Below are 19,171 nucleotides of genomic sequence, written 5' to 3' on the forward strand. Positions count from 1 at the left end.
GATTTTAGTTGCAAGTGACATATTATTATTATTATTTACCACATCATAAAGACAGTAACTCAGTAATAAAGTTAATTTAGTTCTGACACTTACCAAAATAAACTTGAGTCCAAGTTTCCGAACGAGAAGGGCGCGTGTAAGACAAGGTCACATAATTAAAAAAAACACCAGTTGATCGTCCTCGCCCACTTCCTTTTTTGTACCCGCCTCCTTTTTTATAATTTGTTATTTTGTCAAACATCCTAGAAAAAACAAAAATCGCACCGTGTCGGAAGGAAGTTGTGGAGTGAAGCAGCTACACCGCTTAAAAAGTGGCTCCATGGGGGACTGACGGTTACTTCCCCAACAGGCGGGGTGACCTTACTGTCCTGATGCAAATAAACAATTACACAAAAAAAACTAAACACCAAACTATTATCGAATGAGAAACAGTGCGGAGAAGGGTTCTTTTTCTTCACTTTTTACGGATGGATGGAAGGAAGGACATGAGGTATATTGAAGCAGTTTGCACCAATTAAAATCTATTTTCTTATTTTCTATTCACTTACTACAGGTAGAGTACTGTCATCCGCTTGAAATTTTACTCACACACATGATATGTTTTCTGTGTATTTGACCCCTTAAAACCATTCATATCAGGGGCGGGTGCCAAAGGAAGGGTCCGCCCCGGGTGCCAAATACTCCAGACTCCAGGCCCGCCTACGATGAGATGGGAACACAGGAATGAGACGAGAATGGCGAACTGGAATGAGCTACAAACACAGGAATGAGTTTGGCGAACAACCCTATCCTACGCGGGTGGCCGATTGGCACGATTGTGGTGAGGTCGAAAGGCCCACCCGTGACTGGCTCTGGGCGATAGTTCCCGGAGGGTCACGACTGAATTGTCCATCCGGTGGGCGACGCGGTCGCGATTCGAGTGATGTGGCCGTCCGCACGCCGATGGGCGCGAATTTGCAACAATATATATATATATATATATATATATATATATATATATATATATATATATATATATATATATATATATATATATATATATATATATATATATATATATATATATATATATATATATATATATATATATATATATATATATATATATATATATATATATATATATATATATATATATATATATATATATATATATATATATATATATATATATATATATATATATATATATATATATATATATATATATATATATATATATATATATATATATATATATATATATATATATATATATATATATATATATATATATATATATATATATATATATATATATATATATATATATATATATATATATATATATATATATATATATATATATATATATATATATATATATATATATATATATATATATATATATATATATATATATATATATATATATATATATATATATATATATATATATATATATATATATATATATATATATATATATATATATATATATATATATATATATATATATATATATATATATATATATATATATATATATATATATATATATATATATATATATATATATATATATATATATATATATATATATATATATATATATATATATATATATATATATATATATATATATATATATATATATATATATATATATATATATATATATATATATATATATATATATATATATATATATATATATATATATATATATATATATATATATATATATATATATATATATATATATATATATATATATATATATATATATATATATATATATATATATATATATATATATATATATATATATATATATATATATATATATATATATATATATATATATATATATATATATATATATATATATATATATATATATATATATATATATATATATATATATATATATATATATATATATATATATATATATATATATATATATATATATATATATATATATATATATATATATATATATATATATATATATATATATATATATATATATATATATATATATATATATATATATATATATATATATATATATATATATATATATAGGAACACCCTCATGACGTCTTCATATCTGCTCAACAATTTTCCCTCCTCCCTCTCCCCTCCTCCCTTCCCTCCGTTTCCCCCTTCCCCTCCTAGGTTAAGCATATATAGATGGACTGATATATGTATTTAATGAATGTTCTGTTGATTGAGCACATGTATGATGGGCCAAATGGCCTCCATCTAGTGAGAGTAGTGAATGCATGGAATGGTTTCCCTGCAATGGTAGTGAGAGTAGTCAATGGATTGTTTTAAAATGGAGTTGGATAGGTATGTGGAAGTAGTGGGGATGTGTGAGTACTAATATGTTGGCAGATTGTGAAGGCTTGTTGGACCTAATGCCCTCCTGCTGTGTTGAAGGTCATTGTATTTCCTTGTATCTGTATCCAAGTTCCTTGTATATACATAACAGCTTTACATGACTACTTTGTTGACTTTCTTGTAGACAAGATTAATTTGACAGCAATACATTTTTCTGACACTTCACTGTGTTTAATTAAATTTTTCATTTACCTTCTATGCCTGTTCAAATATTTCTTGCAAGAATATATATTTTAAAGAAACGCACCAAGAGAACCATTGTGCACAAGCGCAGCCATGCTGGAGAGAAGGCGGGTGCAGGAGACAGGACGGTACAGTTTAATCACAGGCCATAGTCCCTCCTGACAGCGATGCCTTTCAAAGACATCACGGCGAGCAGTTGAAGCTGCATCTCCTGCGATGAACATCTCAAGTGAGGAAAAGTGAGGAATCAAGACAAGCTGTTGGGAAAATAAACAAAGGGAAAGACACTAAATAGGAAGCAAACATAAATGCTTGTACATCATTTTGATGAACAATAGATGAAGTCATTATGATCAATAAGATACAGACTCATTTTGATTAACAAGATACGGAGACATTATGATCAATAAAAAAATAATAAGAATGAAAAAAAACCTATTGTTTGGAAAAATGTGAATAACCACTTCCAAATACCCCATGGAGGTAAATATCCCATACTTCTTTTACAATGTAAACGAGAAGGGCACACCATAGAGCGCGTACCTCTGCCAGTAATGCCTGAACCACGAAAATATGTCGGGCCCAATCCATTTTTTAAATATCATGCTATACAGTACGAAATCGTTTTTGGCCCTATCACTGAATGGTGAAAAATCACTTTTAAAAATAAATAATTCTTCACCCCAAACCCACCTCCTTCAAATTCCTTGCTTTCTTTCCTGAAAGTCCCTGCAATATCCATCTTGTATACCCTGTCTTCCCCACCCCAACCCTCTACCTTCCACAGATCTCCTAGTGTCTCTGTTCCCCACTGTTTTGTCCTTCCCTCTCCCACCCCTCTTGTCTCATGCTCCCTTGATGTGTGTTGTGTGATAGCTCTCATAGCTCGACAAGGTATACAAAAAAAAATTCACGTATCTGGATCCGGATTCGGATCTTCACTGAAATCTAATCAATTCGTCCATGCCACACACCCAACCTGTCCACCAAGTTTCATCCAAATCCGTTCACAACTTTTTGAGATATCGTGCTATATATCGTTTTTGGCGTTATCCCTCAATGGTGAAGAATCACTATAAAAAATCCAGTAGCCAGATCCGGATCCGGATCTTCACCAAAATCTAATCAGTTCGTCCTTCTCACACACCAAACCTATCCACAAAATTTCATCCGGATCCATCGAAAACTTTTTAAGATATCCTGCACACAAACAAACAGACAGACAGACAGACAGACAGAAAGGGTGAATACATAACCTCCTTCACCTTCGGCGGCACAGCTAAAAAGACCTTTAATGGAATCCTGGATCAAGACTTTAGATGTTATGTCATGCCAATTGTTGGAAAGTAGAAAGTACCATAGACAAACTCTTTATTGTTGTCATACCACAAGACTTGATCATCATCATCAACATGACCTTGATTCAGACATAGCTCACCGAGTCAACCAGCACAAAGGCATCAGGAGCATCACCCTGCAGTGTGTAGTGCTTAAATTCAATGCGGATCGTATAAGTGAGCCCTTTTTCCAAGCATGCTGAGTGTGGCAAAACCACCAGCCTGCAAACAAAACAGAAACAATGTGCATTTGTCAGAATAGATCATCCAAGTGCCTATATAACATTCTGCAAATCAAGCTAAAACTTTGAAAAAAATCTTTACTCTATACATCGGCTCGAGATATCACCATAACTATATATATATATATATATATATATATATATATATATATATATATATATATATATATATATATATATATATATATATATATATTCATAATGGTTTGTTCAAGTGAAATGACTTCAGGTAAATACTTGTTTCAATTTTACATCGTTTCAATTTCACAATGGCATGCGACTGGATAAATGTTCTCAAATGAAGGATTACAGGTGTTCTCTCCTATGCACACAGAAAAGCAGACCGTTTCAGGTCTGCTTATGTCTTCCACTTGGTTGTACCGACTGTGAGCGGGCAGCGTGGTGGACATGTGGTCGTCCAAAGGTATTGTGTTGCCACAGACACTGCTGGAAATAACAGGGCCTGGCCGGATTACTTGCACGGTCATGTCCTCCCACTCCTCAGACAACTGTGTGCACAGAGAGGGTGACCAAACATCCTGCCATTAGGACTGTGGCTTTCGTATCTTTAGTGTCTTATATGAATAATATCGTTCACACACTAACGACGACTAGAAATGAATTGTTGAATCGAAGTGTTTCTAAAATACCAAAAATGATGCTTTTATCACTCTTATTTAAGGGCCATGCCTTTTCTGACCATTTTAAAAGCATGACAAGTCTGAAGACGACGATGGTTCACGAGCGGTATTTGACGATGTAGATTGTTTCAGAAGTCAAGGATGACACAATGTGATAATGTTTGACCAAGTTATAAAAATGATCAACATGATGTGGTACGAGTGACAGGTTATTAGCTGCAAAATGTCGAAAACCCGGTTTCATTCAATAACTTTCAAAATTTGACCATTGCATAACCTTTAAAGGTCACAAAACAATGTTGTGGACATTAAAATAAGGAAACGGGATACGTGCTATAGCTTAATGGAGTTAGTTCATCGAAGATGGTCGAAAACCCGGTTTCATTCCCACAACCTTGAAAATTTGACCTTTGTGACCATTAAAGGTCAAAGGTCAAGGATTATGACCTTTGGTGCAAAACTTCCTCTGGAATATTCCAGGAACAATATAACGTCATATAGGCTATATGGCATTTTGTACTCCTCGGATTATCCATACTTTGATGAAATCAGTGTAAAAACAAACTTGAAGGGGGCGCCATGGGCAAGGTGTTCGAGATAGAGCAAAATGGTTTCAAGACTTTAGGTGGGGAATGACATCAAGATAATGCATAAAAATATTGTCATCCTAGCTCTCAAAGTTTGGGCGGTCATATGATTTTATGTCAATATTCGAAATTTTCTAAGTTCGTGACCTTGTGACCTTCACCTTGTGACCTTGACCTTGTGACCTTGGGACGAAAATGAAAAATCGAGCTCCGTGGGGTGCCATTGGGCTAACCAATGCAGGTGCCATTGGGCTAACCAAATACCGAAACCCCTGCCAGATTCGACAAACCCCTCAGAGAAGACATTTTTTAATGTCAAAATTCGCAATTTTCTGAGTTCGTGACCTTGTGACGAAAATGAAAAATCGAGCTCCATGGGGCTATGCAGGTGCCATTGGGCTAACCAAATACCGAAATTCCTGTCAGATTCGACAAACCCCCTAGGAGAAGATGCAAATTGAAATTGGCTACCCCCTAAAACACATGTTTTTTGGGCGTGGCTCCGCCCATAATGGGCGCACCACGCCCATTATCAGGAAAACACAACTAGATCATGATATAAACCTCTCACCAAAATGTTGTCCGTATCGGATCAAAACCCATGGAGCTATGCTCGGGGACAGACAGACAGACAGACATACAAGCCGGTAGGCGGACATGGGTAGTCGCCTACCCAATACAACCTGACGCGATGGGCCGGTTCGATGGGGAATGACCTGAGGATTAAGCACAAAAAAATTCATGATTCTCGCTTCAAGGGTTAATGCTGCAGATTGTTTTTTTCGTTAAAATACCCCCACATTCAGAGGTTTTTCGGCCGTTGCTAGGCAACGGAGGGGTCCATAGCGACGGTTCTTTCTTACACATAACTAGGACATACCATGAACCTACCATACCAGTTTTATGTATATCTAACTCATAGTCTCTGAGAAATAACGAACTTCGTTTTTTTTATTGTTTTCGACCAGGGTTCATTCAAATTCTATCTCCTCCGACAGTTTTCATATGATCCGGCTGGAGATTTTTGACAATATGGCTGAATGTACTGCCCATAGTCGCTCATGGCCCGATTTTTGAAAAAATATTTTTTTATGCTTTTTCAAAAATTTCAAAGTCCCGTTGCTGGGCAACGGTGGTGTCCATAGCAACGGTTCTCATTTGCACACAACTAGGTCATGGTATGAACCTACCAACCAAGTTTCATCGAAATCGCCATTGTATTAACAGAGCACTGGACCGAACAGAGGGACAGACAGACAGACAGACAGACATATCGACGGGAAAACTGATAAGGGTGGAACAAATTTCAAAAAAGAAAATTTTTTTTTAGACTGGATCGACTACCCAACAGACAGACATACAGACAGACATACATACAGACAGACATACAGACAGACATACAGACAGACAGACACACAACAATAACGAATATAGTGGTCACTTATTTTTTTCGTGAAAATATTTTTTCGTGAACCAAAAACGTGTACTTGATGGATGTCAACAGAATTTCATAAGTTCTAGCTAGCAACGATCTTGAACTTGCCTCTGGTGCTGGACTTTTTCCAGCTGGATGGGTAAGGAAAATAAATCAAGAAGCGAATACTTTGATATCGCGCGGCTGGGGGCAGTAAAAGTCTCGGTTAAGAATGATGAAACAATTTTGCCGTTATAAAATTTAAATGTCGACACGGTGAATTAGCATGCATGATGGGAAGAGTTGTGACGTTGGACAAATTTCTATTTATAGCCCTCAGATCAAAGGGACGTACGCGGCCATAAGTGTGACAGAACACGTGACAAGATACAGGACAGAATAGCCAATTATATAACAGCGCGATGTCGCCGCGCTGTCATAAATGTTTCTGACTTCACAGTAATCCAAGGCAATGAATAAAGCTTTGCTCGCAAATAAAATACACATTTGTTCAAAACTCAGTTCATCTTATTGTTGAACTATTCCATGTGGAGCGCAAAGAAATATCACAATATCGAAATCCAGTGAAATTCGAACAACAGACCACACATGCTGTGCATCCCAAGTTGCTGTTAGGAGCGCCTCCTACCGGTGTGCTTAATATTCAAAACACTTCATGGTACAGAGCTCGCAAGAAAAAGCTTTCTTTGAAAACACAATATGTCATGCTGAAACTATTTGGTAATATGGCATCGACATGAATTATTGATGGTACGGTATTTCAAGGAGAGGGAGACTATTTCGATGACCAACTTGCAGTGTTTACCAAACCATGTTGGCCATGTGGCTTCAAACACGAACCTCACCAAAACTATAGTTTGTTTTTGCAATCACCTGTAAGAATGTTTGAAAATTATTCGAGGTGATCAGGTATTTTAAAAAGCACTTGGTGGGGCAAACAAATACTGTGTTCAAGCTTAACTTTTCAGAAGGGCTGCAAGTGGAAAAAAAAATCGTTATTTTTATCCAAATTCTGGGCTAATAGAAGAGGGAAGAGATGGAGGGTCAAAGGCAATGCACTGACAATGAGGCAACCACAGTTGGACAAAACAAGTAAAGAACGAATAGGAAAAGAGGGGAGACATGAGGAGACTTTGGATTGGGGGAGTGTGGAGGGGGGGTGGGGGTGTTATTGGGGGTAAAAGAAAAATCACAGTTGAGGGATGGAGGATGACATGGGATAGTGACATGGCGTGACTGAGGACTGACAGAGCAGATAGAGAGAGAGCTCGACCAGAAGATAGGTGGTTTAAGACCATTAAGACCCCCTTTGGGCACTTTAGACACCTTCAACACTTTAGACCCTCTATAGACCCATTCGACTGCTTACACCCCTTGATCCTTGAGATATTTACATATTTATTTTAGACCCTATAGACCTAAACCACTTTTGGAACATACCCTTGAGATCTTTAGACCCCTTACACCTGTAGACCCATTTGATCTTTTTACTCTTTCCACCCTTACACCCTTTCACAACCTCATAGGTCCTTTAAATCACTTTCGACCCTTGAAACACTAACTCGTATTATATTGGGACATAGCCTTTAGAGCTTTAGACCACTTTGACCTTTAGACCTCTTAAGACCCTTTCAGACCATTTTTACACCTTTTAAGACACTTTAGATGCCTTTAGGCATTTACAACCTTCAGACCCCTTATTGCCCTTAAAAAAAAGAAGGAAGGCAGCAACCTGTCAGCAGGGTAAGATAACAGGCCTTGTGTTTTGGCCTCATCATGGGAGATTCCAATGAGACCAATAAAATGTTGATAGATTTAGATTCCACAGAATATACATGACAGATAATTACACATACGAGTCTAGTTATGACAGTATTTAAACAGAAAAGGCTGTTTCGAATATGAAAATTTATTGGAGTCTCAATATATATTTGTCACATAAATCTGGCCACGTATACCGAGGTCATTCATCAGGAGCAAATCAATACATTTGTACAAATCCTACGCATTCTCCAGGTGAATTTCAAATGCATTGGCATAATTTCCTGTGCCTATAATTTCCAGTTTGAAAAATTAAGTTAAAAAAGTAGACAACTTATTACAAACGGAGTTTTGAAAGAATGTTCTAGTGATTATTGATCACAAAACCTAACGAGGTGAGGAGGTTAAACCGCCATGTCCTACCCTTACTGGAAATTTGAAATTTGTGCAAGATATTGGCTGACATGGACCCCTCTTCTTAGATATACTTCACTGCAAAAAAGCATCATTAAAATAATTTTATCGAGAGAAAGTAAAAACAAAGTTATTTCCTAGAAAACGATGATGTGTAAAAGTGTGCCAGGAAGGGTGTGGGTAACAAAACAGTTTGACAGACGTCTTTAGGGTGAAGGAATAGAAAGGTAAAGATCGTTGGACTAATGAGGGCAGCTTTAAGAGTATGCTTTGTCGTGATCATTGTGTCCAATTGCTATGTTTGGTCCAAATGTCCAAGTATTTACCTGTAATTCATAGCGAATTACGACTTCATATTCCATGCTGTAGGGAAGGTTGTTGACATGGAATTCCAGGCGACCTCCTGCTGGTACTCGTGCAAAGCCGATTCCTGTCCAACTACTCGGAAGATTATGTGGCAGCTTTCGTGGCTCCGCAGAAACACCCTGAGAGGGGAGATAACATGAAAAGCTTCTTACAATGTCCGTTCAGCTTAAGCCTACGTTGAAAAGATAATCTGCCTCTTCACTTTTGGAATATTTCTGCGAATGTTGAAAATCAAATTTAGTGAGCTATTATATCACAAGCAAAATGAGATTATGATGTACTGGACGTAACAATTATGGCCTACCAACACAGGAATAATTGAGGTACCAGGTCTCAGTAAAGTCTTATACCCGCTATGGGGAAACAATACTTGTGAATAACATTTTGAGCTCTAAACCCAATTTCTCACTCTCTTCCATCCTGTGAACAATAGAAAACACACAACCAGAAATCAACCACAAAAGACACTCCCGAGGCTACAAAGCACTTTTTTGTGGGAATATTAACGAACTAAATGATTAGTCGGAGATCATGAAGTTACAAGAATAAGTATGTTGACTCATGGGATTGGTGAGATGTTATCTATATCAACGAATTCCACAAAACTAAGAAATCAACAACACAGCAAACTGTTAACGATTATGGTACAGTCTAATGAGCTAAGTCATGTTAGAATGAAAACCAACACCAGTTACCCCCATTTTCTCCTGTGCTAATGACCTTATGAGGCCTGTCAGCCTCTGTGCGCCTATGAAGAACACTGTCTTTGATACAGCCAGGCCTAGCAGTAGTATCTGGCCAAGCCAGCGTGCTTGCAGAAGTGATAAAAGACTAGGAGAAAAGAAAATATGGATCGACCATGCAAGTTTTCCTGTTAAGATAAAACAAGTTAATGCTTTTCACGTTTTGCTGACAGTTTCATTAAGAGGCAAGATGCCAAGTCATTCATTCAATCATTTCATAGGCAGCCTGTAGTTGCTGGTTGCATCATTGCTGGGAGCAAGGCTATGCTGCTGATGCAGTGTCCCGTGTAGGTTAGAGCATGAATTTGGAGGACTTTTCATCAGGGTGCCGGCGAAAGACTCGCCTACTCTTCACAAAGGACATCATAGGATCTTTAACATCCACCAACTAATGCTGGCAGATGAGACACCCAGTTTAGCAGTCATCCGAGGGACAGAGGGGTCAAATCAAAGCATAATCTTACTATTAATTTCCATTTGGACATTGGCTTTGACACCAAACCAAATAGTTTCAAATGGAGAATCTCGCCACCATTTGAGCATTTAAATTCCATCAGATGTGGCAATAAATGTGAATTTTTGCTCCCAGCTTGCCAGCTCAATGACGGAAGATGCCACTTGCATTTTTGCCCTCTCCATTCCTTCCCCTTTTAGAATCCTGTGAGTGCAATGGAAACTTGCTAGCCGTTGTAAGTACAGTGCCTCTGGTGTTTAACACCATAAAACTTTCCTCTGGTGTTTTTAAAAAAAATGCAGCAAAATGAGAATGAAAAAAAAAATACAAAAAATGTTTTATTTAATACACACATGTTCGCAGCTGTTTCCACAAGTGGTAAAGTGTGGGGAAGATGGGGGACTCTATGTATTGAAATTTATTTAGCAGCAGAACAATGAAACATTAAAAATAAACACTTTAAAAACAAAAGGCCTCTCAAAATATAATCTCTAACAAATATGAATCAAGTCCTATAGTTCGGTGTCGGATTGGTACCAAAGCCAAAGTTGACACACGAGGATGCTGAGAGCTAGAAACTGTGGAAGTGTAGTGTGATGATGAACTACGGAAGGGTGAAATGTCACATTGTAAATAAAAGTAGCTCAGTGAGAAATTCCACAACCACATGTGGGAATTTCCTAACCAGGAATCATTTACCATGGTAAATCACACTGTCTAAGTGTGCCCAGGAAAATGGACTTGTTTATTTATCCTTTTGCTCATGTGAATAACAGACAGAGAAAATGTAGATCTGCAACAAGAATGATTAGTGTTTTACATCTTGCACTATGAATGACGGTACATCTGGAACACGTACCAATGCACCTCTAAAAGTGGAACAGCTCATTCTCTTTGACTATGTGAAAACAGGAGTAAAATACCTCGGGTATTTTCATCTTTAATAAACACTCTACATTAAAAAATGAAAATAATTATATTGCTAAAGGCTATCAAGCCCTTCCCCATCTGTGTCACATTTCAATCGATGCAATGCTACATTATGCAGATTATTCTTTCCAGGACAAACAAATGACAAGATATTCTTACAATAGCACAAGGGGAGAGAGAGAGAGAGAGAGAGAGAGAGAGAGAGAGAGAGAGAGAGAGAGAGAGAGAGAGAGAGAGAGAGAGAGAGAGAGAGAGAGAGAGAGAGAGAGAGAGAGAGAGAGAGAGAGAGAGAGAGAGAGAGAGAGAGAGAGAGAGAGAGAGAGAGAGAGAGAGAGAGAGAGAGAGAGAGAGAGAGAGAGAGAGAGAGAGAGAGAGAGAGAGAGAGAGAGAGAGAGAGAGAGAGAGAGAGAGAGAGAGAGAGAGAGAGAGAGAGAGAGAGAGAGAGAGAGAGAGAGAGAGAGAGAGAGAGAGAGAGAGAGAGAGAGAGAGAGAGAGAGAGAGAGAGAGAGAGAGAGAGATAGATATGAAGAAATATGGGGTTGCAAGGGAATGATTCCTTCACTGTAACAGTGATGCAGTGCCCCCTACAAATTAGCACGGAAATTTGTAATTTGTTCACAGTGCCAGCAATAACTCACCTGCTTTGTTGAAAGACACCGTGGGATATTTGACATATACCAATTAATTGGTCGGTGGGACACCTGATTTAACATCCATCCAAGGGGGATGGCACACTTTGTGATACAAGGCCTTGCCTGTGAATCACCAATCTGACAGTTTATAGTGGGACAGTGACTCAAACACACATTTAAGATCAAAGGTAAGTGCACTGCCTCTGTACCATTCCATCAAGACATCTTAAGTGTTTAAATAAGAGAAGAGACTATGGGGACAGGACATAAAGGCAGACAAGGTGACGTGAAAACAGTGCACAATGGAACCCTGACAGTAAGTACAAAGACAACACCACCTTTCCTACTCCTATTGTTAATCTATACTCTTCTATTATGGCAGTAAGTTGTCTCATGGCATCTTGGAAAGAATAGTTGGCATCTGGTCCTGAATCACAACTTCATGTCTGCAATTATGTACCCAAATGTAAGAGTCATGAAATCACAGTTTGGTGAATAAAGCTGTAATATCAGTTCTGCAATCACAACTTCAATTACTCATATAACTTCAATGCCAAAGATGTAAATCATTTCCTTGGAGAGGTGCTCACACATCATTTCAATATGCATAAAAACTTGTATGGAGCTTCCTCTTTGAAAGACAAACTTACATGGATCATAACGGTTTCTTCAGCTTCGTAAGTGTAGTAGTCGAGAGGAGGCAGGAAGTAGCCATAGTCCACCTGGGTACACATACTGCCTGACATATGGTTCCTGCACCGGCACTGACCCGTGGTAAAGGAACACCTGGCAGCAATACCCAGACACATGGAGAGGGGCATGTGCATGTATGCAACCAAACATAAACTTCAGACTTTGTGAATTGAATTGTGCGATTTCAGTTTTATACATGCAGATAATGCTTGTGACTCAAAAATGTACCATCACTGATAATGATGATCGGCTAAGTAGTACCTGAGTAAATATATTAGATTACTTTTGTTGAAACAGGTGTTTCTTATCAATTGCTGATGGTTTCTATGATTTGTGTGATTTGTATGCCGATGCACATCCGCAGATGTCTGCAGGTGTCTGTCGGTGTCCACAGGCTCGATTCATAATGATGTGATAATGGTCGGATTTTTAGCTTATCTGGAATTGGAATTTCAGATAAGGTATTGTCATCATGCACCATCCATCTGTCTCCTATTTCGACTTTTCCGGCCAAACCGCTGTGTTGATCCAGTTGAAATTTGGCAACAATGTTCCGCTCCTGACTGGGAATGGGGAGTGTAAAGCTCGTTCTGGTCACATGACTAGGTGGGTCAAAATGGCAGAATCCTTCTCCAATTCTTCTCCAGATGCACCAGTCAGTATAGTACCAAACTTTGGTTACAAAATTAGGACAGGATCCTGATGTTAAGTTCTGGAGGCCATGCCGATCACGTAACTGGAAATGCATCAAAATGGCCGACTTAGACAATTTTGGGGAAATTTGTGACCATTCCTTCCAAAATATTCTTGTCCAGACCCACCAGTCAGAATGCTACTAAATTTGGGTGACAGCATTAGGCCAGGGCCCAAATAAGTTCCAGGTCCAGTGGTCGTATTTTCCTTTCTCTCCTCTCCTTACTTGATGCATCTGCCCATATGACCTTACTTCCCCACTATCAGCATGTTGCTGTTTTTCCCTCTGCCACCTTGCTCAATCATGAGCCAATATTTGTCGATAATGAAAGAATAGGAATTCCTTACAAATTAAATTATACTCACGTGTTGTCCAGAGCTCCCCCTACATCACAATCACAAGGCCGACATCCGAGTATATCATGACTCAATCCCCAGTGACCAGGCTGTGTAAACACATGTAGAAACAATTAAATTATATTAAACTCACATTTGAAGCAATCATCTGAGGCTGAGCTTATCTCACTATAGGCAGCATTTTCAGAAGCCGTTGTACTTGTCAACTAACCACTTTACAATGTACGGAACATAAGCAAAAGCATTTGTTGACTACAAAATAACGGAATTTATTTTGGATTGTTAATCTTCTCAAATCATTTTATCAGCTCCAAATAATCTCTTTTATCTGAAGCACACCCGCCTCAAGAACCGAGTACTTTTTGTGCCTCAGTTCATGCTTCAGCTGACTGGACTGACCAATTAATGGCGAACTTTTCCCTCAAACCCCAATGCACCCATCCCATCCTTCATATTTTGATATCAGAGTACATCTACACTATCCAACATAAAGTAATGGGGCATGCAGGTTGTTTACTTGTGAAAATTATCCACTGCCAGATATGATTGGCAGAACCATGAATATCATCAAAAGAAAGAGTATAAGCTAGAAGAGCCTTCGGTGGAATGCATACCTCTGTCACGCAATACCTGATCCAGTGGAACATATCGAGCCCAATAATTTTTTGAAATATCATGCTGAATATCATTTTTGGTCCGATCTCTCAATGGTGAAGAATCACTTAAAAATTGGAGTAGCCGGATCCGGATCTTCACCAAAATCTAATCAGTTCGTCCTAGTCATACATCCAACCTGTCCAATAAATTTCATCCGAATTCATCCAAAACTTTTGAGATATCCTGCACACAAAGACAAACAAACAAGAAAAGACATCAGTCAGAGCACGATACTTGCAAAATCCAAAAATAATTTTGACCTAAAAAATAATTGGTGGTTGAATTCAATGAACAAATATGCAACTCCTCTTCAAATTTCAAGTCAATCAGATGAAAATTGACAATTTTAGAAATTTGGCCAATGTTAACTTCAACAAGCTCAAATGAGCTAAGATCCTCGTCCTCTTAATGATGACGTCAGAAGAACGAATATGACGTCATTGTGATGTATCAGGTTTGCGATAAATTATCTGTGCTAATGCCCGACTTGATTCCCGCAAACAGAATTCAAGCAGCTTGCCTAGTTTCAGAGATAATGGTATAGGCGATTTCCATTAGCGGCGATATTATGACGTCAATGTTTTTTCTAGGATGAATTTCCAAAATCGGAGATGGTTGCTGCCTGTGCGTGCGCTTTCTGCATATACATGGCAAGTTTCACGAAGATCCGATGAAAACTCTGGGTTGTGAAACAAAAAATGTCAAAAAATAGGAGTGACGTCATAAAAATTGATATGACGTCATAGTGATGTATCATATGTGCGGTAATTAATCTCTGCTAATGCCCTGTTCGATTCCCGCAAACAGAATTTAAAAAGCTTGACTAGTTTCGGAGATAATTTTTTCGGCGATTTCCATTTGCGGAGATATTTTGATGTCATAATTTTTTTTATAGGATTTTTCAAAATCTGTCTGCGCAGGGTATTTTTACATATATACGCCAAGTTTCAGGAAGTTTCGATGAAAACTGTAGGCAGTGAAACAAAAAAGTCCACAAGAAGAAGATGAAGAACAACAACGTGAGTACGACTTAGAGATCCTCCAGGAGGATCTAAAAATAATTAGTGGTTAGATTCACTATGCCAATATACAAACGCTCTTCAAATTTCAAGTTAATTGGATTAAAATTGGGGATTTTAGAAATTCAGTCTATGTTGACCTTTTGGTCTATGTTGACCTGTTGGCCTATGGTGACCTTTTGGCATATGGTGACCTCAAAAATAAAGGTGGTTGAAATTAATTGACCTTATTTGTAAACCCTTTTCAAATTCCAAGTCAATCGGATGAAAATTGAGGATTTCAGAAAATTTGGCCCAAATTGGCCTTTTAGCCGATATTGACCTCAATTAATAGGTGGTTGAATTCAGTCAACTGATATGCAAATGCTCTTCAAATTTCACGTTAATCGGATGAAAATTGAGGTTTTTAGAACTACTACCTCAGTTTTTGACCTTGGGCCTATGTTGATCTCAAAAATAATTTACTGGTTGAATTCAATCACCTGCAATATGAATTTTCTTCAAATTTCAAGTCAATCGAATGAAAATTGATTTGAGAACTCTCACCGAAGTTATTGACCTTTAGCATATGTTGACCTTTTCACCTCAAAAACAATAGGCTTCTTCCTTTTGACAAACTCTACCATGTGTTGAAGTTAGTTTTGTGAAGATCGTTTTAAAATTGTGACCTGTAGGTGATAAACAGACAGACAGAATCACAAGAAAAAGACATCTTGCAGAGCATGATATTTGCAATATCCACCTCCCTCTCCAAAGATTGTCATGGATACATCAAATTGTCCATTTCATCAAGATTAAAATTGACAATCTTAATCAAAGCTCAAGTCAATCGGATGAAAGTTGATTATTTTTCAGATTGAAATTGATGATTTTAGAAGTTTGACCTTGAGTTGACCTTTGGCCTTTTGACCTCAAAAAGAGTTGGTTTCCCAATTCAGTGACACAATATGCAAATATTGTTGAAATTTCAAGTCAATCGGATGAAAAATGACTATTTTAGAAATTCGATCTCAAGATGACCTTTGACCTCAAAATAAATCGGCTTCTCAGTTGAGACCACCTCTACAACTTGGTGAAGTTTCGTGAAGATCGGTTTTAAATTGTGACCTGTAGGCGATAGACAAACACAGACAGACAGACAGACAGGCAGGCAGAATAACAAAATCGACTGATCAATGTACTTGAAAAATCTTTGATTTGGCAAGTAACAAACAAACGGATAGGCGAAAGCATAACCTCCTTCACCTTTGGTGACGGAGGTAATTAACTCGTATGCAAGAAAAGATTTGTGAAATAGCCACAAACCATCTATGATAAACTGTAAAATATGTGAATTAAAGAAAATTTAAATTATTCAAGTGTGTTTTGTTGAAATTTTTTTTTTTTTTTTTGGAAATATTTACTTTGTTGAAATCGCAAGTATGAAATATTTTCAGAGACAATGTAATTAATTTGTTTCAGCAATGAAGAAATTATGTGCGAGTTCTATGGTTAAGTTATTAGGCACTATATATAACGTTTATTATTTTTTTAGAGTGGTGGAGTGAACGTTAAACAAAAGATAACGAGTCTTCTTACCAAGCAGTGGTCACAGCGTCGGCCTCCAACAAGCCTTTTGCAGTGGCAAGCTCCGGTCATGGGGTCACAGCTCTGGGTTCCAGGTGTTGTTCCCAAGGAGCTGCACTGGCAGGCTGCACAATCATGAGTACATATGAGACACCACCACAACTAAAATGTCAATTGTGATGCCAATGATAATCACAGATAAGTTTGAAACTTACATCTTCAGCAAAGTGAATTGTTGTCACATTTTTTCAAACATATATAAATACACGTTTGGAGACAAACACCATCCAGTCATAATCACTGGAGAGAAAGAAAAAGAGAAAGAAAGAAAAAGAAAAAGAAAGAAAAAGAGAAAAAAGAAAAAGAGAAAGAAGGAAAGAAAAGAGAAAGGAAAAAGAGAAAGAAAAAAAGAGAAAGAAAATCGAGAAAGAAAAACAAATAAAGAAAAAAAAAAGAGAAAGAGAGAATTTGAATTTGAAACCTCATTTATTACATTCAGACACAGTATAATACATATTTACAACTGGAAGGGCACTCGGTAGAGCGCATATCTCCGCCACGCAATGCCTGATCCATGAGAACATATCGGGCACAATACACTTTTGAAACATCGTGCAATACAGTACGATATCGTTTTTGACCCGATCTCTCATTGGTGAAGAATCACATAAAAAATTCTCGTAGTCAAATCCAGATCCGGATCTTCACCAAAATCTAATCAGTTCGTCGTTGTCACACACTAAACCTGTCCACAAAATTTCATCCGAATCCGTCCACAACTTTTTGAGATATCCTGTACACAAACAGACAAACAAAAAGACAAGCCGGAATGCGGCAATGGGTCGCCGAGCATGGAAACTATAAGATATAGAGCAAAATTGATGTCATATAGCGGATAGGGAATCACTGTAAGATTATGTGTATCAAATCTCATCCAGTTCCATCTACTGATAACTACTCGGTATACATTTGAATGAAAAGTACCGAAAATGCGGTTTGAAATCGGAAATCCACAAAGTTCGAGGGGGTGCTGTGGGTGAACAAAGATCTAAATCGAAAATCCGGCTCGATTGTTTGTGCACAATGTATTCCAGACCATTAGTGTGAATTTTCATGACCATGCGACCATAACCCTAGGAGGAGTAGCATTTGGCGCGAAGGCACCTCCAGCTCTCGCATATTATCGATTTTTGCACTAATTGACCTTTGACCCCTGACCTAAGCAAAATCGGTCAATATGACCTTAAGCAAAGTTGTAGTACTCATTGAGTACCATGAACCTGCAAAGTTTCATTCGTATCGATGCACTTACCTGGTCGCTAGGGAGCCTTCAATGCTCGCCAATTTTCGTGCATACCCTAATTGTAGGGGGCGCTGCGGGTAAAGTATTCCATATATCACAAAAACTGGAATATATTTGATATAGCATCACCTGTAGATCATTCGTGCCAAATTTCATAAATCTATGTAGGATAATGGCTTTCGGAATTGATTTCGCGTGAACAATATCGATTTTGAAGGTTTTTCGGTTGTTGCTAGGGAACCAAAGCGTCCCTAGCAACCATCACAATTTCCTAAGCACTAGGTCAAAAGATGTACCTACCACCCGAGTTTGGTCAAAATCCACCCACGTTTACGACCAATTATGCTGATGACAAACGAACAAACATCCAAACAAACATCCAAACAGACAGAATTACTGACAATTAGGGTCACCTATTACGGCGACCCAACAAACAGACAGAAATGGGTGAAAACATAACCTCCTTCACCTTCGGTGGCAGAGGTAATAATACAGATACCAACAGAAAAAAAACCTCACAATTTAAAAGAAATTATAAAGAAATCACAAGTTTTGAATTCTTCACAAAACACAAAACATTTGCAATACACCATTTTCTCTCAAAAAGTTTCACATTTTGATTGCTCAACAAGATATCAAATTCCAACCTAAGTTGTGTTGCGCCAAAGCCTTTAAAGATAGAGACAACATCCGATCCACGACCATGATCTATTTTCCGAGATTTGTACATTGCACATTTTGTTTTGCAACAGCACGCAGAAATTTTAAGA

At 37.5% G+C, this 19,171-nt stretch overlaps 1 protein-coding gene across 2 annotated transcripts in view; it reads right to left on the reverse strand.

Annotated features, from left to right (window-relative positions):
* The window catches only part of LOC147020197 (laminin subunit beta-2-like), a 256,934-nt gene that overhangs the window by 147,506 nt on the left and 90,257 nt on the right, over window positions 1–19,171 (reverse strand). The window contains exons 11-18 of one of the 2 annotated variants that reach the window (XM_085895329.1): window positions 17,111–17,223; window positions 13,866–13,945; window positions 12,764–12,899; window positions 10,075–10,185; window positions 9,315–9,473; window positions 4,532–4,659; window positions 4,010–4,130; window positions 2,636–2,828 (exon numbers count right to left, since the gene is read on the reverse strand). In XM_085895329.1, coding sequence (XP_085751455.1) covers window positions 2,636–2,828; window positions 4,010–4,130; window positions 4,532–4,659; window positions 9,315–9,473; window positions 10,075–10,185; window positions 12,764–12,899; window positions 13,866–13,945; window positions 17,111–17,223 — 1,041 coding nt within the window. The remainder of the gene's footprint in view (window positions 1–2,635; window positions 2,829–4,009; window positions 4,131–4,531; window positions 4,660–9,314; window positions 9,474–10,074; window positions 10,186–12,763; window positions 12,900–13,865; window positions 13,946–17,110; window positions 17,224–19,171) is intronic. The other variant, XM_085895331.1, reaches the window with a different exon arrangement.

This window comes from Eptatretus burgeri, chromosome 9 (genome assembly GCF_056783735.1).
Source record: "Eptatretus burgeri isolate ZD-2024b chromosome 9, Ebu_testis_v1, whole genome shotgun sequence".
Lineage (NCBI taxonomy): Eukaryota > Metazoa > Chordata > Myxini > Myxiniformes > Myxinidae > Eptatretus > Eptatretus burgeri.